The following is a 24,832-nucleotide window of genomic DNA, read 5'->3' on the forward strand; positions in this document are numbered from 1 at the left end:
AATGTTCCCCCTGTTCTTCTGACTGTTTAACACTGGAAAGACACAGGACAAACTGTCCCACTGTCTGTGTGCACAGAGGCATAGACAAAGAACACGGTGTTTTATTGAAAGCCAAAGAAAAGCAGTGTTATTCGCTACATGGGATTTGGAGTTGCAGGTATGATTTTTTCTTTCAAATAAAATAAAATATATCATCTGAACTTTTTTTATTGAGACGTCATTGGCATACAATATTATGTTAGTTTCAGGTGTACAACATAGTGATTCCACATTTGTATACACTGTGAAATGATTACCACAGTAAGTCCAGTTACAATCTGTCACCATACAAAGCAAATACAATATTACTATGTTCCCCCATGCTGTACCTTACATCATTGTGACTCATTTGTTTTATACTTGAAAGTTGGTACTTGATCTCCTTCACCCACTTTGCCTACCCTCCAAACCTTCTCCTCTCTAGCAACCACCAATCCATTCTCTATAACTCTAAGTCTGGGTTTTGTTTTGTTTTTTAGATTCCACGTGGAAGTGAAATCACGTAGTATCTGTCTTTCTCTGTCAGACTTATTTCACTTAGTATAATACCCTTTAGGCCCATCATGTTGTCACAAGTGGCTGAGTAGTACTCCATACATCTCCTATCTTCTTTGTCCATTCTTCCATCAGTGATCAGTGGATACTTAGGCTGCTTCCATATTTGGGCAATTGTGAATAATGCTGCAATAAACATAGGAATGTGTGTATCTTTTCAAATTAATGTTTTCACTTTCTTCAGATGGATACCTAGTAGTTGAATTACTGGATCATACGGTAGTTTTGTTTTTAATGTTTTGCGGAACCTCCATGCTGTTTTCCAGAGTGGCTGTACCAATTTACATTCCCACCAACCATTCACAAGGGTTCACTTTTCTCCACATGTTCTCCAGCATTTGTTATTTCTTGTCTTTTTGATAACATTCTGCCAGGTGTAAGTTAACATCTCACTGTGTTTTTGATTTGCATTCCCCTGATGATGAGTTATGTTAAGCTTATCTTTTATGTACCTGTTGGCCGTCTGTATGTATACTCTGGAAAAATGTCTGTTCAGATCTTCTGCCCATTTTTCAACTGGGTTGTTTTATTGAGTTGTATGAGTTCTTTATATGCTTCAGATATTAATCCCTTGAAAAATCTTTAATACCCATTTTTTAGTAAACACTGTCCATTCCTGAAATTTCCTTCCCTGAAGCCATTTCCTTGCTCAGATTGAGCTAACATTGAGAAGTTTCCTCACAACTTCATTTGCTTCCACACCTATGTCTCAGGCTTAAACTGGGAATAGAATTTCAAAATTCCACAAGGATGGAAAAATTCAATTCAGGTATTAATCACTGCATTCTGCCAAAGTGACACTCTCCATTGCTCCTTTGTTGCTAATTTTGCCCGATGGCCCCTCCTGGCACCAGCGAGGGAGACCTTTCAAAGCTCAGCCTTGAGTAACGACAAGCAGGTGAGTAATCTTTGAATCTCATTATAGCTCAAAGTAAAGAGAAAAATTCCAGCTGCATTTCTTCAATGTTTCCTAAAAATTTCCACAGGTCCTGCTTCACAAAACCTCTGCCTTGCCCAGCTGGAAATCTGCCCGGAAGTCATGACCAAATGCCTTCCAAATTGCAGGATCCATTTAATTTGTACAGTTTCTATTCCAAAAGTTTCCTGTTAATTAATGAATGTCTTGCTAGAAGTTTAATTGAGAAGCCAGGTTTCCTTACAAGAAAAAGGTCTTTCTCTTTTGTTTTTAATCTGAGCAGAAGGCCTGAAAAAATAGCTGTGCAGCAAATGAGCAGCTCTAAGATGAGTCGCGGGACCCAGCAGAAGGAAGCAGGGTGCCTCCTCCCTCCATCCCCCGAAGTAGCAGGGCTTTGAACTCATATAAGATGGTGAGGAGGACACTGAAGATGATCCAGAGAGATATCATTCCTTCCCATAACATAGTGTGATGGGACAGTGTAAGAGATCAATGCAAATGAGAACTCACCCAAGATCTGGCCTTGAATCATTTGTGTGTCTGAAACCTGGCTGCATGGAACAAATCAACATGGCTTCTGGATTATAAATAATTAAAATGCTAATTACTTTAATACGCTTTTTTAAAGCAGGAATTCAATTACTGTAGTTCACATAAAGTACATTCAGTGTCAACATTCTCTCGGGTTATACATGTGCAACATGGAGATACAATTCAGACGTGCCATCCTCAATCCTCATTCTGAGGATTAGTGGTTCTTTTGGGCCCCCCTAGAGGTCAAGATGGGTTACAGAGTAAGGCAATGATACAGACAATAAGTAATAATTTAGACAAGACAAATACATGGCATCAGTTTTTACTCTTTTCCTTTTCAAGCAGAAAGGGCAGTGTCCCCTTAATGAGTGTTATGGGCTAAATTGTGTCCCCTCAGAATTCATATGTTGATTCCCTGACCCCCAGCACCTCAGAATGGGACAGTATTTAGAGACAAAGCCTTTAAAGAGGTGATTAAGTTAAAATGAGGCCATGAGGGTGTGTCCCAATCCAATCTGACTGGTGTCTTTATAAGCAAAGGAAATTTGGACATACAGAGAGATGCTAGAAATAAGCGCACACAGACGAAAGACCACATGAGGGCACAGCAGGAAGGTAGCCATCTGCAAATCGAGGAGATCTCAGAGGAAACCAACGCTGCCAACACCTTGATTTCAGACTTCCAGCCCCCGTAACTAAGAGACAATAAATTTCTGTTGTTTAAGCTACCCAGTCTGTGATATTTTGTTACGGAAGCACTAGCAAACAAATATAATGAGAAACTAAAATACTGGCGCTCCTAGCATGCATTTTTCCTCATTGTCAAAATATATAACTGCCGCCCTTGGGGGTCTCAAAGCTCTGCCTCAACCCTCTATTCAGGGTACAAATCACATGGACCCCTGCTTTCAGTGTATTTCACATTGTAATTGTAATTCTGATCACAATTCTGCAAAATCTGGAGGCATTAACACAATAGCATTCTGAATATTCGAGAGCTTAAGCCCCTAGAGACCTAGGTCTGTGGTAGAACTGCCTAATATTAGCAGGTTACATTACAACTGGCTCCAGTACATCACTTGTGATACATCAATGTCTGGGACTTAGGTAGTAAATGTGGGGCCACTTTTACGTTTTCACTTAACATGCCATAAATGTGGCTGAGGCTCAACCCCCCAGGGCTCACTGTCCCACCAGAAGCAGTGATGGGCATGAAGCAGGAGTGGCAGCCATGTAAAGTCGTCCACAGTCACCAGTGAAGATGTTCATAATCCCAGCTCACACTCTGCTGCTCATTAGCCCCAAGGAATGAGGGATCTGACACACTCCACACTAGACCTCAGCCTGGAGCTTCCACCACAGACAAAAACCCTTTCTCCTTTTCCTTGGTCAAGTCTTCTGGATCCATAAACTTATTCAACTTCCCTTGAGCTGTTTCAAACTCCAGCTCCAATTTATAGTAGGCCTGCTGGGATGCTGGTAACACCCAGAATTTGAGTTTCCCCACCCTGCTGCAAGTTGATGTTCCCCCATATTTTAATGAGCAGAGCTTTAGTCCTCATTAAAAAAATAAAATGATAAAATAAATAAATAAATAAAATAACTGTCTACAATCGACCCTTTTTCAGATCATCCAAGCCTGTTTGCCATCTAAAAAGAATCTTTCACTAGTGCCAGTTGCAGAGACTAAATAATGCCACATGTAGGAGGAGATGGAAGAAAAGAAGGAAGGAAGGAAGGAAGGAAGGAAGGAAGGAAGGAAGGAAGGAAGGAAGGAAGGAAGGGAGGGAAAGGGAGGGGAAAGGGACTGGAAGAGAGGGCCAAGATAGGTCTCCAATATGCACAGTCATCCATTCATTCTTTGAATCACCACGTACTGAAGAGAGATCTACATGACCCAGGCTTAAACCCCAATTCCCAGTGACATGTATTCTTTCCTAATAAATATCTATCCTAACTCTGCATATCATTAATTTAGCATACGTAATTAACTGCTTTGGCATTTTCACAGGCTGTAACTTACATGCTCTAATAGTCTATGCCAGTAGCACCTGACCATATAGGAATGAGTAGCTAGCTACCTATGGACCCTACTCTGGCGTTTGGTGGTGAGGGGAGTCATCTGTCCATACAAGTAAGAGCTAGCTCCCACCCGGCTCCTTACCCCCAGGTAAGGAGGCTCCTTACTCCCAATCACACCACAGAATTAAAGTCTTCCCTGAGAAGGTGAGCTCCCCAAGGAGAAATGTCCATCCCTTTCCTGATCATGATGGAACTCAGACTCCTTAAAGGCCCATTCGTTCACTGACACCCCCTCTGTCAGCTGTAACTGGTCCTAGCCCTCACAAGGAATTATATCTCAGTTGAGGTCTGCCTCCATAAATTTTTTAATGGCTTGGCTCACAACTTTTTAAATTCTCCCAACGTCCACTCTTTATATGCAGTAAGTATTTGATAAATATTTATAGTATTTATAATTTTAAATAATTAAGCATTTCATTGTTGAAATGACAATGTTTTAAAAGATTATTCAGGGATGCTATTTTGACCTAGTTTAAGACTTTGAAACATAGATTTTGGTTTTTTGGTCAATTTCTGGTCTTTAAAACTAGAAATTACAAGTACAAGGAAAGTAGCAAATCCCCAGAATGCAGGAAAGAATAGGACAGACTAGAAGTCTGGATAAAAGATGCTTACTCGGTGCCGCTTTCGACCATCTGCGTAAGGAGAGAGATGCCATCCAGATTTATAAACTCCTGGGCAAATGTGACATCCCGGGAGAGGCTGGCTAAGTCCTTCAGGGCTTCCAGCTTGGCATCCATACTTGACGACTGGATTCGTTCATGGAGCTGCTGGGCGTTTTGAGCCTCATTGAGGACAAAAATAAATGGAAGAGTGTTCACAGAGGAAACCACAATAGACAAAAAACTACTGTTTCATTGAGAAAGGAAGACAACAGGGCCCAGAAGCATAAGACCATGTGCATTCTATATACCAAGGACAGTTTTCCAACCTGCATGACTCCACCTTCAAGCAATGTCTGTTAATTTAATGATGGCAATTGGTTGCCTTCTTGACAAAGCCCACGTTTCTGTCTCTTGGAAAAGTAAGAGCACAAAAACAGTAAAGCCCCTGAAAGGGAACAGGAGTGGCAGTGAGGAGGGAAAAATGGGAAAATGTTTACCTTGGAAGTAAAATTATTGTCTACAAATGACAAAAAGGTATTTGCTTAGTTAAGCCATTACGCAAATTTATACAGAACATTCATGCGTTCAGTCAATATTCTGAGCAGTTACTGCCTACACAGAGTGTTCAAAAGCTTCACTAGACATTATTTCATTAGAAATAATCTTTCCCAGTTACTGAAAATCTTCTAGCACAACACACAACAGTGCTTATAAATTTTACTTTTCAACATGTGTTTCACAGGCATTGGCTAATTACTGCTCAAATATAAAACAAAATAATTAGGAAACCAAATCAGTAGCTTTGTCTAAAATTAGACATTTTTTAAGGCCTCTGCCCTTGGCTACTACATGCCAGACAGGGAGGAATGGAAATATATTGGATAATAACTTGCAGTTTATATTTCTCGTTCTTCCAGTAAAGATTTTCACAGCTACTTTTCAGTTGGGGCAGACGGTAAGAAAAATAAAATATTAAATTTTTCTGCCTCTATTTTTGCTTAATGGAAATAACTCAACATCTGTGGTAGTTACTATTTAACTCAAAACTGCAATGGGTGAAGCAATGTACCATCCTCATATTCTCCTTCTCAGCCACTTGTTTCTCCTTTGAAACTTGTTATATTTCGGAGAAAGGGGAAGAGGAGGTATTTGTCCCCGGAAGTGACATATCTTCTGAATGGAAACTCATTAGAACTATCAGAGGAGCCCCGTGTGGACTGTAACAGGGTTAAGATTGCAGAGTGAAGGAAGGGAAGCCACACAGGTTCTGAGACCCCAACAGGCTCCACGGTCAAGGTCCCCTTCCTCCCTGCCCAGTTCCCCCTTCCCTGTCACCTGAAAGTAGCCCCAAGGAGAGAAGGGGACCCAGCAGGGAAACCAATGCCAACCCTTCAGATGCCGAGGCAGGAATGGAACCCATGCCCCCATCACTTGATCAGAGGAGCACAGTGGTCTCCCATTGTAGTTATAACCAAAAACTGACACTTTGCATCAGAAATTTTAAAAAAGGAGGAGAAGGAGGAAGGTGGAGGAGAACCAGAACTCTCTCTACTCATTCAGTTTCCTGGATATCTGAAAAGTCACCTGAACCCTAAATCCCATGTTTTTAAGAGGGAGAATGGAGAGCTGAGCAAGAATCACTTTATCTTTTAAAATCATTCAAAGATACACTTTTTTGTAAATTTTTCAAGTGCACAGACAGCACTGACATATATTTACCCCAAGCAGATCACTTTGAATTCCTCGAAAAGTACAATTTCCTCCAAGCAGGAAGCCTGCATTTATTATACAGATTATGATAATAAGGAGTACTCAAAAATTATTTCATTGTCAGTATTAATGCTAACGGGGTGTGGTACTTCTAGTACCAGTAATAAAAACATCTAAGTTACCTGGGCTTTTTATGAGCCACTATTCTAAATACCCCCATGAAGGAATTCATTTAATCTACACAATAATCCTACCAGGTGGCTGTCCTCATCATGTTCATTGTGCACAGGAAACTGAAGTGCAGACAAGTTATGTAACTTGCCCAAGGTCACACAGGTGGAATTCAGCGCAGTTGCACATTACCTAAAGCAAGAGTGTGTGCATGTGTGTGCATGCATAAGTGTGCACATGTTGGTGTGTGTGCATTTTGTCTGGCTACAGAAGAAGTTCAGCTGAGGTAGAGGAAAGAATAAAACATTCTTATGGTATGACACCATTTGCTGATTTCTGTATGGTACACTAACACTTCCTAGCAAATTTGATGGAGACGGTTATATTTTTTAACATTTTTTTGTGCGTACATGAAAAGTGAAAGTTAGCATATGCTGACCCATATTTTTCAGTTAAACACAAAATAATAAAAAACAATCTACTGACAGCAAGTGAAGTTTTTACAGATCCAAAATATCCCACTTAGAGTCATGCCCAGTTCTAGACCCTGTGGCTACAGCCAAATCATAAAATGCGTGTTTAAAATGAATATAGATTCCTGGACCTTGTTTCCCGGTATCATAATTCAGCTTCTCAGTAAAGGCCCAAACAACCGCATTTTTAAAAGTTCCACCAATGATTCGGGTTTGGAAACCACCAGTCTTTAGAATACAGACACCAGTCTCTTGTAGGTGGACTTCATCTTATGATATCGCCTTGTGCACTGGCTTTCACATCTCACCATTCACCTTGCTGGGAATGTGAAGGTCACTACCAGAAAACCATGAGCTATCGGGACGCTGAAAAACTTTACCCTGACAAACACCTAACCTTCTTTCAAGGAGTAGCTTATGTTGTGGAAGTTTTGTTCATGCACCCATGGCAATAAAAAAGAATGAACTTCTTCTTTGGCTTAGATGTGAAAACTGAGCCTTTCTAATTCTGAGACCTAACAAGGCAAGGTGGACTCTTTCTGCCCAGCCAGCAAATGAGTAATTGTAACAGGATAAACAGAAACTACAAAAACCAAATGAAATCACGGTCTCGAAAGGTCAAATTAACATTAATTCATGCTGACTGAGGTAAGGTTAATGCTAAGTCAGACAAAAATGTCTCAGCTCATCATGTGGCCATTGAAAAAGGAGTATGAAATATGATTTCCAGAAAGTGGAAAAGAAGGCACCAGAAGACAGTTTGGTCAACTCCCACGATGCACTCTGTGGAGCTTATCACGGTGTTTAGGTTCAAGATGTTGTTGGGTACAATGTTTAAGAGTTTTTAAGCCTCTCTAATGTAATTTTCAACCAGAAGAATGTGTGGTAGTTACAGTACCCACAATTTAAGTTTAGCCAGATGCTTTTCCCAATTTTCAAATTTATTTTTAGCCTACCACATGGCTTTGGTGGAAACTGAAAATAAGAGTTAGACACAGTTTTCATGACATATGCGGAGTGAAAATAGTAACACTTGGTGTATTTTGTGCACGTTATTTTTTAGGAAAGCAATAAAATGCACTGTGAAATAATACAGTTTAAATATGCTAATGCTACTATCCAAAGAATCTGCAAGCAAGTGAGAGATGAAGATAAGCAACACAGCCAGCTACAGTAGTCTAAATATTCTGCAGCACTTTGTTTAGCTTTTGAAGTGTTTCATCTAGAATCAGCTGTCAATGAAACAACCTTAGTGGCAAATATTTCTCAAATTATATTATTATGAGTTGTCATAATAACTGACCAAAACTAGAAAAACGCTTAAACACTCTCTCTTTTACACACATACACACCCTGACTTTAAAGAGAGGTAATCATAGGCTGTCTTTGGTTTTGTTTGCTTTGTCCGTTGACTGAATTCGCTCAGATGGCATTAGGTGTATGTGTGGGCAGGTGGGTAAAACCAATCAGTACAACTGAGTTACCCCATCTGTAATATGAGAATTGTTGAAGTGACCACCAAACTCAAACCTTAAAGTCAATTTACTTGCACTGAACCTGAAATAAAAGTTTCCTCCTCTGAAATGGGAAATACAAGGAAAGGCATTATTGCTAATCCAGGATCTGCATGTGAGGACATTCCAGACACCTTCTGTCTTGCACTAAAGTTACCCTCAAAAATTAATATCCCAGGGGCACCTGGGTAGCTCAGTCGGTTAAGTGTCCGACTTCAGCTCGGGTCATGATCTCATGGTTCGTGGGTTCGAGCCCCACATTGGGCTCTGTGCTGACAGCTCAGAGCCTGGAGCCTGCTTCAGATTCTATATCTCCCTCTCTCTCTGCCCCTTCCCACTCACACTCTGTCTCTCAAAAATATATAAACATTTAAAAAATTTTTAATAAATAAATAAAAATTAATATCCCATAATCACATATAGCAGAACTGAAGACCAAAGCATTTACTAGAAAGCTATAAACTAAAATCAACTTACAGGAGATGTGGTTAATCGAAGGATAGTGCCATTTTTTATTTCATTGCGATTCTGGAAAAGAAAAATAAAATCTTTGTAAGTCTTCAAATTTTAGAAGCTTAGTAAAGAGAGAGCAAAGGCAAAAATAATCTAGTAGTGATACCATATAATAAGAATTCTTATGATTCAGTTTGTCACTTTATTCTCATAATTCTTGAGTAATTTTTAATTATTTCTACAAAGAACTTTAAACTGGGTCTCAGATGTATTAACTTTATAACAAGTCACAGATGCATTCAGCACAGAAGTGAGTATAAGTCCAGAGAGTAGGAATATAGGGCCCAAGAAAAGCAAACCAAAAAAAAGCAACTTTGAAAGGTTATTTAGAAAATACAACCTAACCCGTTCTGCTAGATTAAAACACACATCTGCACAAAAACTTGTACATGAATGCTCACAGAAACATTATTCATAATAGCCGAAAGCTGGAAACAACCCAAATGTCCAGCAATTGGTGAACAAAATGTGGTATACCCATTCAATGGAATATTATTAGGCAATACAAAGAAATGCTGATACATACTACACCATGAACGAACCCTGAAAACATTACACTAAGTGAAACAATCCTGACACAAAGGCCACCGCTGTTATGGTTCCATTTATATGAAATCTCCACAATAGGCAAATCCACTGAGACAGAAAGCAGACTGGTGGTTTCCAGGTGCTGGCAGGTGGCGGGGCTAGGGGGGAGATGAACTCTAATGGTTGCAAGGTTTCTTTTCCCGGTGATGCAAATGTTCTAAAATTGATTGTGGTGATGATTTCACAAATCTAGGAATATATCAAAAATCACTGAATTGAGCACTTTAAATAGTGGATGTAAGGGAATGTGAATCCCATCTAAATAAAGCTACCTTTTTAAGGTTATATTAAGGAACTTGGTTTCATAACATTTGCCAGCTCTAACTGTGTGTCACCTTAGAGTGAAGAACACAGCATAAATAAGCAGAGCCCAAGTCAGTCTTTCTCCACTTGGCAAGCATGTTGGAGGTGAATGTCCTAAAGCTGTCACGTAGAATCTTTGGCAGTTTTCTTTCCTGCCACCAGAGTACGCACCATTCTCAGCTTTCAGGAGGAGACCTTATGGGAGTCGCACATCCACATGCCCCACTCTGGAGCACAGAGGCCAGGAAGTTAATAAAGCGCCATGAGGATCATTCTCCTGCATCTCTTAAGAGGAGCCACAATCTGGAATGTGTTCAGCAGGCACACGGAGGTGGTACAAAGCTTCTCAGGATAAGATGCCAAAAGCACACAGAACACACTCTCTCTCTCCCTCGGCCAATTCTGACTACTTATTGGAAAATGAATTTTCTAAAACGACTACCTAAAAGAAAGCAGGCCCACACTGTCTCCCACAGAAAACCTAATCCGAACGTTTATACCAAGGGCAGGATGGCCTGAAAGTCCAACTCTGTCAATTCCAGCTCAATCTAGAGCATCCGCAGGCAGACACCCTGGGCTGCCTCTGGAGAAAGCAAGCTTCTCATTATTGGAAGTGTCAGGCAAGGCCCGAATGACCACCTGGTCGGCAGGAAAGGTGAAATTAATTTCTGTCATTTAAAAAATCTTTCAACCCTAAAATTCTATGACTCTCTGCCGAAGGAGAGAAAGACAGCAAATTCTCATTACAGAACATTAAGGAAGCTGAAAACATAGCATCCCTCTTTCTTGCTCAGGTTCTAAATGAATTGAGAAATAAGAGAGTCAGAAGATGAAAACCTAAAATATCCCCTTTACTAGTTTTTACGGAAAACAAGGCTCAGGGTAAGAACCAACAAGACAGCTAACTGGACCCTCAGATTACCTGTTGAGGTCAGACCTAAAGCAGTTTCCTTCCCAGAGAAAAAGGGGCCCACTTTATTCTTCCCAAATAACCAGTCAAGAAGAAAAAGCGGCCCTGTGAACACAAAGAGACCGGGAGGACTTAGGATAATATTTCCTCATGGAAATTTGGAGTGAGGGTAGGGATTCCTAATAATAGCAATAAACATTTATTGAAAGGCACTGAGCTGGGGTATTTTGGGGGTTTGCTGTCCTGCTTATTTAACCATCATAACAACTTTTTTTTAAGATTTTTTTAAAACTAGTCTCTATATCCAACGTGGGGCTCAAACTCACAACCCAAGATCAAGAGCTGCATGTTCCACTGACTGAGTCAGCCCTCTGCCCATTTTCTCTCTGGAAAAAGACCAAGATTTTGCATTTATCCTCAGAGGGGAATTATCCTCATCAACTGGTCAACGTACATGAGAGCAAAGAAGTAAGCATGGTATCAGCAAACGCCCTGCAGGTTCTCAGGGGTTCCCTGTGAGGCCCACAGTACAGGACCCTAGGTGGGGGCATGACTGGGGTAAAAGTAAGCAGCTGGCCCCCAGGTTGACTCCTGCGATGTTGACTCCTGACTTTTGGGGATCTAAGTATGAGTTCTTTAAGGAAAGAGTCTTGAGCACTGTGTGTTTAAACCAAAAGCAGCATCAAAACCACCGAGAGGAGGAGTTGGGTTCAAATTCCCCAACCAGCTCAAACCAGGTGTGTGCGCTCAGTGCGAGGTCCTTAACCACACGGATGTAAGTCTTCTCTTCCCTAAAGTAGGGAGAGCGAGCCATTGCATGGGGGACGAACAGTAAGAACAAGAGGTGATAAATGCGCTGAGCCCAGCCTACAAGTGGCTCAAAAATGAGAGGGACAGCCACCATTAACTAGACAGCAGCTCTCATCCCTGCGCCTCTGTCTTCTCGGCTAGCAGTTCATTTGCCTTCTGGCTTTTCCTTTCCTCTGAAAAAAATGTGTTTCTAATCAGTGTTTTGCATTTGGGAATAAAAGAAGATAAGGGGAAGAGCTATTAAATTTGCGTTAAGAATGTGAAGGTCCTGAGGCACCTGGGAGGCTCAGTCGGTTAAGGGCCCAACTGTTGGTTTCAACTCAGGTCATGATCTCACAGTTCGTGAGTTTGAGCGCAGAGCTTGCTTGGGATTCTCTCACTCTCCCTCTCTCTCTCTGCCCCTCCCCTGTTTGCTCCCTCTCTCTCAAAATAAATAAACATTAAAAAAAATTATTTTAAGTGTTAAGGTCCTGTCAGAAAGGTAGATGAGACTCAAAGAGAAAGGCAGTACAGACAGACCTGTGCTTCAGAGGCTGTGTTCTATCAGGAAAATCAACTGGATGACACCTCTTCGACCACAGGCTGATGCCACCTTCCACTCTCCAAAGAATGTAAAGTTGGTCAGCAAAGGAAAAGGCTTATGCTTTCTCTGATTCTATAAATTTCATCCAGGCAATGTAGAGCATCACTTAAGAGTGGGGTCTCCAGGGGCGCCTGGGTGGCTCAGTCAGTTGAGTGTCCAACTCTTGATTTCGGTTGAACATCCGACTCTTGATTTCAGCTCAGGTCATGGTCTCATGTTTGTGGGATTGAGCCCCATGTTGGGCTCCGCGCTGTCAGTGACCCCTACTTGGGATTCTCTCTCTCCCTCTCCCTCTGCCCTTCCCCATTTGTACTCTCTCTCTCAAAATAAATAAACATTTTTTAAAAAGTGGGTTCTCCTTGGGGCACCCCAGTGGCTCAGTTGGTTGAGCATCTGACTTTGGCTCAGGTCATGATCTCACAGTTCATGAGTTCGAGCCCCACATCAGGCTCTGAGCTATCAGCTGGCACGTTAAGGTCCAGCTATCAGTTCAGAGCCTGGAGCCTGCTTCGGATTCTGTCTCTGTCTCTGTCTCTGTCTCTCTCTCTCTCTCTCTCTGCCCCTCCCCCTTCTCAAAAATAAACATTAAAAAAAAAAAGAGTCTAGGATGCACAAAGAGAGTAAAGATATGACACTTACAAGGTAGACTGGCCTTTAGCCACTTAAAGAGGGAGGGGCAGGCATACATGAGGTGAAATTCTGGCTCTGATTTGCAGTTGGTGAATGTGTCCTGTCTCTGCAGTGGCCAGTTTGACAGTATGGAAGCCATATTTGTGCTTAATGCTTCTAGTTCATAAGTTAAGAAGAAATCACAAAGCTCATGCTTTGGGAACAAAAGTGTATGTCTTCCTTCATTAGAAAAGAGTGAATTTCCTTATAGGAATTTCCTAAAAGGCTCATAAACACTTCAGTGGAAAACATCAACTGTTTGCATCCAAAGATTCTTTGAATCCCTCAATTGGAAAATCTCTGCTGTTAACACCAATCCTGGACTGCCGTACCATATCCATACATGCTTTGAAAGATCAGCCTAAATCAAATTCCAATTCTCAAGAAATTCTGATATTACCTTCTACAATAGTCTTTTGATATATCAACTTGACTAGTCTGCTCTCCCCAATTATTCAATCAAATATGCATCTAGGTGGTGTTACTGTAAAGGTATTTTGCAGGTGTGGTTAAAGTTGATAATCAGTTAACTTTAAGTAGGAGAGATTATCCAAGATAATCTGGGTGGGCCTGATTCCAAAAATTGAAAGGCCTTAAATTCTACCACGGAACAGCAGATTCAACTTTTACCCCAGAGTTCCAGCCTCCTCTTCCTGAAAGCATGCCCTATGCATTTTGGATTTGCCTATCCAGTCCCCACAATCACGTAAGCCAACTGCTTGCAATAAACCTCTCTGCACATATCTCCCACGGGTTCTGCATCTCTTGTTGAACCCTGACCAATACGCCTGCACCTGCCAAGACATTGCCCAAGCTTTGCATGGCTGTGTTTTCCCTTTACCACAGTGAGCAATATACTGGCCAGCTTTGTTTCATCAACAGGTTGTACTGGTGACTCCTGGAGAGCAGCTTCCAATGGGGCCAATCCAGCAGCATTCAACCAGGTCAGGGTCACTTTCCCAGGCTAGCCAAGGAACAACACCACTAAATGACATATAAAAGCATGTGGGGAAGAAAAGAAAACAATGGGCCAACCTCCCCCCGCCCCCAAACAGAGAGGGGCATTCTGCAAAAATGAAGAATGTATCCATCGAGTCACAGGCCGAGACACTGCCCCCTGCCCCTCTCTGAGAAATCAGTCTTCAATCCTCCATTTTTTTGTATGACCGTCATATCATCTCTTTTAGAGTCACCATAAGGGCACATTAAAATACTGGTTTCTAGGGCTCCTGTTCCCTAGCCACTTTCTCAGGGATGCTCATTTTCGCTATAATCCTAAGTAACTCTGAGGCGCAATAGTTTAGAATCATCCCAGTCTAATCCGCAAGAACACCCGGCACATTCAGACTAAGTATTGTGAATTTCAAGGAAATAGAGTCTGAGGCAAACAAGACTAATGCCAGCACCTCAAAAATGAAGAGAAAAGAGGCAGCCAGAACATTTGTGCAGTGAAATGTCCCAACTGCACACAGTGTACGAGAAGAAGTGGCCCAGTGAAAGCCAGCTAAAGCCCCACTGTCATATTTACTCATGTCCAGCAGTTCCTGACTGTACTAGCCCCTGACATTCACAGGCGTCTCGATAGGATGTCTTTGTGTTTCTTCACAGAACTAGCTCAGCGACTCGGTCTCTGTGTGGGTTGGATAATAAGATCCTGCTGAAAAATGTCACTGTTCTCCTATTTTTCCCTCTGAAATTTGTTTTTCTCAGTATGCCAACTTTCTATGTAGCCAGACAAATTAAGAATTATTCCCTGGTCAAAAAGCAAGGAAAGAGAAGGTCAGAGCGGGAGAGGGTGCTTACGACCCCGAAAAGCCAGACTCCTGGAGGGCAGGCAGCTCCGGGGTCTTTTTTTCCTCTGGCTCCCTCTCTCCTCCTCTCTCCTTGTCTGCTTCTCTCTCTCTCTCCAGATGTGACAGGGCCCTTACTTTGGATGTATTACTACTAAATAATGCTGTTTTTCACCCCCATTACTCAATCATCACAAACACTGATTTTGCATGTAAACCTGACCCCTTTTGTCCTTTATGTGTCCATTTGAGTGATCTTCAAATCTTCAGGCTTAAGGAATAACTGAGGACAGTACATGATATGCCGGTTGCTAGGTTACGCAGCAATGCCTCCAGACAGAGGACTACGGGTCTAACATTTGAGGAGCGATGTTAGAAATACCCTAAAATAAAAATCTGAACCTCCAAAAACAGGAAAAAAAAGAAGGCTGGGAGGCGGGGGTGAGGTAGAAAGATGAGAATGTGTGGCAAACTGTGGTAAATGCACATTCCCCGTAATTCCCATTGTGGCCTTCCCCAGGTTCGTTTACCATCAGAGACCATGTCCCCATCATCCCCAGACAGCTTGAGCAATTCATCTTCACCCATTAATCGAAGGATCTGGGCTTGACTCCTTGTCCACTCTATTTTCCTGCCCCTAACTCGATTCTATTCTCAGTTGTTTTTCTTCCATCACTTTCCTTTTCACAGAACACAGGCATCCTTTACACAATTCCCAACATCAAGAGAAGACGGAACGAGGCAGGTATAAAGGAAGATATCTGCTAACTACCTATTTGTGATGTGTAAACACAGACCACGGAGGGAGGCCGAGGGCATGCTGCACAGGAATGGTTTGCTCTCTTTCCATATGTAATGAGACTCGGGGTAAAATGAGTGGAGAGCTGCAGGTAGACAGCTTGCAGGGGCCCAGAGAGTCTCCCGGGATGTCGTGAACCCCAGGGGAAGAACACGGGGAGAATGCTGGTCCCCCTCAGCATTTTAATCAACCACTTGTAGAAGACAGAGATGAAGAACAGTATGTTTTTCTGCAGAAGAACATGCTGTCTTACCTTAAAGGAACAAGCACTATTAGATGTTCACTCTTGATGAAAAACAGGCACCCTTTTTTTGCTTGCTTCCTCAGCCAAGTTCACATGGTAGGAGTGAGCACACACCTATCTTGGTGTCCAGGCCCAGAGACCAAAAGCTCAAGGTTGGACCCAATCCATATCCAGGTCTCCCTGACACCCTAGGATAAGAATTGACTGAGTACAATTTGCTAAGAAATAATGGAAGGTCATTATTTAGAGATGAGTCTTAGACTCAACCTTGAAGTCAGAGTAGGCAGCCCCCTTGAGCACAGAAGCTGAGGGGGACAATTTTAGCAATCCAGACAGCGGGATCAGCACCAGCAATGGCATAGTGTGGTCATCTGAGGAATGAGGACATGTATTAAGAAAATCTCTCTCTCTCACTACAGGCCCTGGGAGAACAGTAATGTCACGAGCATGATGGACCAACAGAGGTCTGGGAGCCTAGAAAGTGCAGTAGACCACAAGGAAGGAAGCCCAGGTTGGGCCTGAGCAAGCTAACTTCCCATGTGACCTTGGGCAAGTCGATCGGCTTCAGTTTCCTCATCAACAGAATGGAGGCAAGGGGCCCAGCACCAAAGGTCAATTCTCTTCTCTTTTATTCTCAGTACAACAAAGAGGAAACATTTAAGGTTTCTGAGCAAAATTACTGATTATGATGAAGGGAATGCTTCAGAGAAATGAATCTGTCAGGAGCAGTGAATTGGAGTAGAAAGGAAGTAAGTTAAGGAGGTTGGCTGAGGTGATGAAGGATTCTAGCAACACACTTCTAACTACCATCACTGCAGGGCTTGGCACTTACTGAGTCAGCCCACAGGCTCCAGCCCCAGGCCCACCTGCCCTGAGCATCTCCAGTCTTCAAGTTCACAATCTGATACAAGAACCCAGATCTGAAAAGCTAGTAAAAAGTTCTATGATAAAAATTTATGCCTTTCCTCACATGTATAACTTAAAGAAGAGTAAATACGGCCCAATTTTTGGTGGGTGATTTTGTAATGTTTAACAAAAGCCTTAAAAATGTTCAAAATCAAATTCTAAGAATTTGTCCTACAGAAACATCAGAGGTGCCGACATCTTACAAGGGCTGTCTAAGGCAGTATTAGTCATAATGGGGGAAAAAAAACTAAAAGCAAATCCTGTGCATTATTTATTGTTTCTTATATCAAAGCCCAGCTTCCTTGGCCCCACTTTGGAATACAAGAGCTAGACCCAAGCATTCCCCTTTGCCACCTGACAGAATGTGAAGCTTCACCAGTAGAGGGCACCGGAATGATCCTGCCTGGTCAGAGAAAGGTTGCTGGCTTTCCATCCACCACCATGATTCTTATTATTTGATGTGCAAGTCCTCAGGCCTCCTGCCCTACTCCGCCTACAGAGGCCACTTCTAAGTCACTCTGCCTACTACAGACTCCTTTCTACAGTCCAACACAGGTGTGTATCCTTCACCTTGGTGGTGATGTCCCTGTGGCAGCCATGCTCTCTTCAAAGAGCCTTGGGGAGGAGGGCAGTTTCCTCTCTTGGGCTTTAGTTCTCAAACTGCCCACTCCTCAGACTAAAGGCCACAGCTGGTTTGCTGCAACTGCATCTTCAGCATCCTCTTTTATCCCTTTCCTCGCAGTTAACCAGTTCCTACAAGGAACCATTTTTTAAAATAAAATGCTCCTGTTCAAATAATGGTATGGTTTCTATACCCTGACTGATACACAAAGTCTTCCAAAGGTTCCCTAATATGAAGGAAAATTGAAATAAATATAGTTAAGCAGGCCAATTATACATAACACAGCCATTAAAGGGCTGGTATAAAAAAATGTTTAATAATATGAGAGCATATCACATTGCATTGTGCAGCGAAAAATATAGGTTGCAAAACAGTATTATAACATGTCCAAATTGATGGAATATAATGTGTGTGTATACACCAAAAAAATACCATTGCCCATGTGTAGATAACTACAGGAATAATGTTCCTCGTGGGCAACAGATGAAAAAAGGAAAGAGAGCAGGAAAAATGTCTGATATTGTGGGTATTTGCCCAACCCAGCTAATGAAGATTGTCTATGTTTCTGCAGGAGAAAGCAACCTCCCTGGTTTTGACAGAGGAACCAGCAAAGCTGGAGTGAACCACATGAAATAGCCCTTCCCCTGCAGTCGTGTTTTATCATCCATTTGAGACAGAGACTTGATTCCCCAGCCCCTCTCCACTGCCATCAATTTTAACTTAGCCCCCAATCAAATGTCACATTGCACATGTTTAAACCTAGGTTACAATGTTGCTGACAAGTTAGAGCCTGTGGCCTCAGAAACCCACAAAGTGCTGGAGAGGAGAGCTGCACTTACAGGAAAGAAGCTCATGCTTGCAAAACATACACATTTATTTTTTTTTAACGTTTATTTATTTTTGGGACAGAGAGAGACAGAGCATGAACGGGGGAGGGGCAGAGAGAGAGGGAGACACAGAATCGGAAGCAGGCTCCAGGCTCTGAGCCATCAGCCCAGAGCCCGACGCGGGGCTCGAACTCCCGGACCGCGAGATCGTGACCTGGCTGAAGTCGGACGCTTAACCGACTGCGCCACCCAGGCGCCCCAAAACATACACATTTAAAGGGCCACTGCAAGGGCACTGGCAGGGATCACCAAGGATGCCGCTACAGCAGTGAAAATGCCAACTCCACAGCTGACTCTAGCCAAAGCCAATGCAAACAACAGACTATGGAGGGAGAACAAGACGGACACCTCTGTAGCAGAGAGCTATGGAACAAAGTGGGATGGAAACATCAGAGAGGGAGAAGTGAACAAGCTCGCTGGCTGCCATCAAAGAGACAGCACGGTGTCACATGGTATCCCAAAAGTAACCTGCTGCTGTGGTGTGACCCACCTACACACTGGTATCTGAAGGGCCTGACTCAAAGCGTGGCTTCGCCACTAACAGCTTTGTCTCCTTGGGCATTTGGCACAGCACCTGGCACATAGCTTGTGCTCAGTGAAATTCGGTAAATGAGCTACATGTACATGACAACATCTCTGGACCTCCCTCGCTGCCACACGAAGACAGTCATACCTAGACTAAATGGTATTGCTGTGGGGATTAAATTAGTGCTAACAACGCCTCGGTCTGGCACACAGAATGGATGCAACACATCATTCGTAAGAAGGGGCAGCTTCGCTACTGAGCACCAAAATTATGGAAAATCTGCCTGACAAAGAAGACGGAAGAGGATCTGAGGCAAAGGGAACACAGGTCAAGGCCATTTTGTTCACCTGCCTTGAGACATCGCAGTACAGCGATTCTTTTTCTTTTCTGTTTTTCCCCATGATCGCGGATGTGTTAGCAGTCGGGTGGAGCCTATGGATCTTTTCTCTGAATAAGGTCTTTAAGTGCAGAAATAAAATGCATACGCTTGCAAAAAAACCCGATAGTTATGCAAATATTTTTAAAATTGTATCATAGTAACATATATGCTGCTTTATCAATGTAGTTATCAGCAACTTTCTCCAGGAATTGCCAGATCGTACATATTTTAAGCATTGCAGGCCAGAAGGGCTTCAACAATGATACATAAATAAATGGGCACAGCTGTGTTCCAATAAATTTTATTTACAAAAACAGGTGGCAGCCTGGATTCTGCCCAAAGGCTATAGTTTGTTGATCCCTGTATTAATGCATGAAATAACAAGATACATTACAAGGTCTAATAACCACCATAATTTCTAATTAAGTGTAATGATCATAAATTACATGTTGAAGAAGCTGTAATAACAGTGATAAATGGAAATATCTATGATTTCTACTGGTAACATTGGCACAGATACTGCTTTACTACTGTGGCTTCTTGCCTATATTCATGACTGAAATAATGCAAAATTTATATTTTCACAGAGTTGTAACTTTCTTTCTGCATAAGTTCGCGGACTCCAGGTTAAAATGGTGGTTTTCCACTATACTTTAGAAGAAAATTCAAATACCTACTATGCTTTAAAAGACTCAGCTGGATGTGGCCCCAGCCAACCTTTCCAATCCCATCCGATCTACTTCCCACCCCTAGCTCACTATCCCTATCACACCAAGTCCTTCATGCTTCAGGGCCTTCACACTGGCTATTCCTTTTCCAGCAATGCTATGATCTGCCTCCTTATGATCCACAAGTCTTGGCTCAAATGTCTCCTCTTTAGAGAGACATTCTTGATGCCTTATGGCAATCTCGGCCAAGGCCCACAGATGGACATCCAGGGCCTTGCAGGGAGATCCAGATTGCCCTGGAGCTGGCTTGACCCCATGAAGAAGACCCAGAACCAAGACAGTAACCCTGGGTAGCAGAAATCCTTACAGGAGAATTACTGCTTAGAGAGGAGGCATAAGTTTTCTTCTCAGGGCTCATGTGTTAGAAGAAGAAAGGTCTGAAGCTCCTTATTCTGGAAACCACATCCACACTGCTGTAGCTGTATTTCGTTTTTATCTGGTTATTTGCTAACTTGAGCCAAGCCAAATCATATTTCTGACCTGTTCTGGAACCTATATTCTACAGCTGGCCTAGCAGGCTGAACCTCAACTGTAACACCTACCACACTCTGCCCCCATATGTGTATCACAGTACGTTACTCACTTCCTTCATACCACGTACCCCAATCTCAAAATAAATACCTTGTTTGGTTTTTAAAAATTTCCCATCTGTGTACACACACACAAGAACATATGCAAGAGAAGAGTGGGAATCTTCACATTTTATCATCATCAGTGCCTAAAACAGTGCCTGGTAGGTGAAACGTGTTCAATAAATACTTTTTAAGTGAATGGAATGGATATTTTAATCACAATTGAGAGTAAGAGCCAGAATATATTTGTAAACTAAAGCTAACTGCCCATTTATGTCTTCAAAGACAGACATACAGTCCCTTTCTTCCTTGTGCAATGCAAATAAATTTCAAACTATCTTTCCTTTCCTTCCCTATTCTATCTACAACCTTTTGTCCACAAGAGGATATTTATTTCATGCCTACTATGAGGCACATGTATCATTAAGCATTTTTTTAAAACAGAGAATTGACACGTATTTGCTCGTGTTCCAGTACCAATCCATGTGTCCGCAACGGTGTCCTGAATGGAAATGAGCCGTATTCCACCACACTGGTCACCTGGGCCACAGTACCAGGCTGCCCAGGCACAGGAGCAAGGTCACAACAGCCCTGAAGCTCTCCAACACCCAAGCTCTGCAGCTCCTGAGGCCATCCAGAAGCACTCCCAGAAATCCACCTGCTCCTGCCCTATGGGGAAGGGCCCCATTAAGAGAAGAGGCGGGATGGATGCCTGAGGAAGGCAGGCTGCGGATTCAGTGCGGGAGACAAAGTACCCAACAGTGCACACAAAACAAAGAATGGGCTTCAGTGGACATCCACAAGAGTCTGCTTCATGCCATCCTCTCTTCCCTCCCTCCTTGCACCAGGAGGGAAATCAGAGTTTATTTTCTTTATTTTCTTTTAATTTTAACATTTATTTATTTTTGAGAGACAGAGAGAGACAGAGCACAAGGAGGAGAGAGAGACACAGAATCCAAAGCAGGCTCCAGGCTCTGAGCTGTCAGCATAGAGCCCGATGCGGGGTTTGAACCCACAAATCGTGAGATCATGACCTGAGCCAAAGTTGGTCACCCAACCGGACTGAGCCACCCAGGTGCCCCACGAAATCAGAGTTTAAAGAGTCTTCTAGAGGAGTTAGTAGGGATAACAGACGCAAGGGGCAGGAAGTAAACAGTCAAAACTTTTAAAGTTTTACAAACTCATCTGCATTTGAGCTTTCCTCTGCCTTTTTTCACTAGAGCACCCACACTGCACTCAGACATCCAGGCCTTGTCTCCAGAAGCTGTCTGTCTTGTCAGGGTAGGCAAGGGAACTAACTCTACCTTCGTGGAAAGCACTCATGACATACATAGTCAGCAATAACAAGACTGTGCCAACTCAGTTAAATAGGGCTTTTTTCTTAAGAGTTGATCCAAAGATAATTGCCAAAGAAAGCATTTCTTTTATAGACTTATTTTCTGGTGTAAGTATGTCCAATCCAGATGAACTAACTAATGGGTATGAAGGGACAACTACTTAGTGAATTAAATAAATGCCTTTTTCACATAGAGACTCGATAGCAAGGTTTTGGGTTTTTTACTATAAAAAGATCCTGTGAAATAAGATGACATATATCATAGAAACAGCAGCTGATTTAAAAAGCCATTTACAACATGGCTTTTAGCAAAAGGTAAAGGTATAAATAAAACTGAGTTAAAAGCCAGGCTTACAATTAGTCATAGACAATCATATTCAAGTTACTTCCTTTCTCGGACACTTAATTTTGTTTATTAAAAAAAAAATGGAAATACACTAACTGATAAATACATGTCAATGTTTGTAGAAATTAATTAAACTCAAAGAATGACTTGTAAACAGCAAATGCCCAATATATAATACATAAATAGCTATAAACAATGAAAGTGCATAAACACAGATATAACTTATGAGGTCTTAGGCATACATTTTACTAAACGTACACTAAATGTCTATTAAATTTAATTGAAAAAAAAATTTACAAGACTTTCATTGGAAAATGTCAAACATTCTAATAAATTAATAAATGAAGATAAATCGTTTTCATGGATGAAATAGAAAAATACCATAAAGAAAGCAATTTTCCCCAAAATTAATCCATAAATTAGTTCAATGCTAATTAAAATCCTAACAGGATTTGACAAGCTGATGCTAAAACACATATAAATGGCACAGTATGGACTAGGAAGGATAATTTTGATAAAGAAAAAGAAGACAGGTTCATTCTCCTAGCATCAAGTTTTGTTACCAAGTTGTAAGTGATCGAAGGTGTGTGGTAAAGAACAAAAAAGCCACAAAGATACCTATACTCAAGAAAACTTGACTCACAACAGAAGCGACGATCAGAAGCAGAATCATGGGGATGGGAAGAAGGGCAATGAATTAGTCAACAAATGGTGCTAGGACAAAAAAGATAAAATTAGAGCCCTGCCTAATGCATGTGCGTGCGTGCGTGTACACACACACACACACACACACACACACACACACACACACACACTTTCAAAATTGATTAATTACCTATATAAAAATCAAGACTTCATAGCTTTCGAAAGAAAACACAAAAGAATACCTTTATGACATATGGCTAGAGAAAGTGCTTTTAAACAAGATATGGGAAGCCCAGATATTAAAGATGGGGGGGAGGAGATCAATTCAATCATCTTAAAATGAATTTTTAACTGATTTTTAACAATAGACACCACGGGAAAGTTAACAAAAAGCTATGGACTAAGCGGAGCTATAGAAAAAAGAACTTGTGTCCACTTCCGATAAAGAACTCCTGTCAGTCAATGAGAGTACAACACTCTGCTCCCACTGCTGGACAAAGACTGGACAGGCAGTTTGTAAAAGGGAAATCTGAAGAGATAATAAACATAGGAAATATGCTCAGCCTCAGCAGTTAGGGAAATAGTAATTAAAACCACAAGAAGCCGCCCAGCATCCCCATCCACTTGGCTAAAAAGACTGGGACAGCAAGCGCTGGTTAGGAAGGCGGGAATACGAACTCTACGTTATGGTGGCACTAGGCCGGCTGAAGGTCGTTGGGCAATTTCTGGTAAGGCTGAATCGGGGCGCACCCTGCAACCCAAAGGCTTTCTACATTCTGTAGTGGAGAAACTTTCAAGTGAGGGCACATGAATACATGTACAAGAATATTCATTACAGTACTATTTGTGATACCAAAATTGGGGAAACAACTGCTTATCAGCTGGGTTTTATTCATGCCATGGGGTATTATGCATAATTCATCTCAAAACTATAACTTTGGATGAGAAACTTAAATTGGAAAATATTACCTACAGTATGATAGCAGTAACTTCAATTTTAAAATGCTAAACAATTCTCTATATTATTCACGAAAACATAAATATGTAGAAAACCTATAAAACATTCATGAGGATAATGTACATCAATTTCAGGCTAGTACTTACCTCTGGGGAGAGAGGAATAGAAAGAGAAACAGGAAGAATGACAGAGTAGGGCTTAAGCCAGACTACCTTTTTTTTTTTTTAAATAATCTGAAGCAATAGGCAAAATGTTAATATCTATTAACATCTAGATGATTAAGTATATGGGTGTCAGTTATATCATTTCCTGTGCTTTTTTGATATGTTTGAAATATGGCATGATTAAAAAGTTTTAAATTACTATTTAAATGATGTCTGCTTGACAATAATATCATTAGTCTAAAATCCATCGGTCTGAGTCAAAAGCAGTGGCTGGATTTCTTACATCTATGCATTACTCTATAATGAGGGAATAATTAAAGATATAAACATATATTTAAAAACAATGTGCTGACTATAAATTAGCCTTGCACAATCTTGTTCTTCTTTTCCCTGCCAACAGTTACATTCTTAAAACAACCAAAATGCAGTCTTTTTAAAAAGTGCCTATTAGTCAAGCCAGTGGTTTTCAAATAATGAAATGCTTTTGTTCTAGAAAGGGGATAAAAAAAATCCCTCAGATGATGCCTCAGAACCTAAACTAGACAAAGAGGCAGTGTATTAATATTAACATGTTTTATGAGCTCAAGTTTGTAAATGTGTATTTTATCAAGGTCATCAGTAGGAATTAAGGAAGCTTTTATAGTAACATAAAAATTCAATATCTGGTATTGTGGATGATAATCACAATAATATAACAAGCTTCCACATTCAATTTACTTTGTGTTTTATTATCTTACTCACTGTGGAGAAAATCTGGATGCATTTCCACTGTGTACAAGTTTTCTACTGCTGTACAACAAATTATCACAACCTTACAAGCTTAAGACAACACAATGTGTAATGTCACAGTTTCTATGGGTCAGGAATCTAGAACGTTTTAGCTAGGTCTTTTACTTGGGTTTTTCAGGGCTGAAATCAAGATGCTGGTTGGCTGAATCCTAATTTGGAATTCAGG

At 41.5% G+C, this 24,832-nt stretch overlaps 1 protein-coding gene across 16 annotated transcripts in view; it reads right to left on the minus strand.

Moving 5' to 3' along the window:
* The window catches only part of ELMO1 (engulfment and cell motility 1), a 732,114-nt gene that overhangs the window by 362,713 nt on the left and 344,569 nt on the right, over window positions 1–24,832 (minus strand). For all 16 annotated transcript variants that reach the window (XM_045053264.1, XM_045053261.1, XM_045053265.1 and 13 more), the window contains 2 exons: window positions 9,077–9,127; window positions 4,742–4,911 (listed from right to left, as the gene is read on the minus strand). In XM_045053264.1, the coding sequence (XP_044909199.1) occupies window positions 4,742–4,911; window positions 9,077–9,127 (221 nt within the window). The remainder of the gene's footprint in view (window positions 1–4,741; window positions 4,912–9,076; window positions 9,128–24,832) is intronic.

The sequence above is a fragment of the Felis catus genome, chromosome A2, assembly GCF_018350175.1.
Source record: "Felis catus isolate Fca126 chromosome A2, F.catus_Fca126_mat1.0, whole genome shotgun sequence".
Taxonomy (NCBI): Eukaryota; Metazoa; Chordata; class Mammalia; order Carnivora; family Felidae; genus Felis; species Felis catus.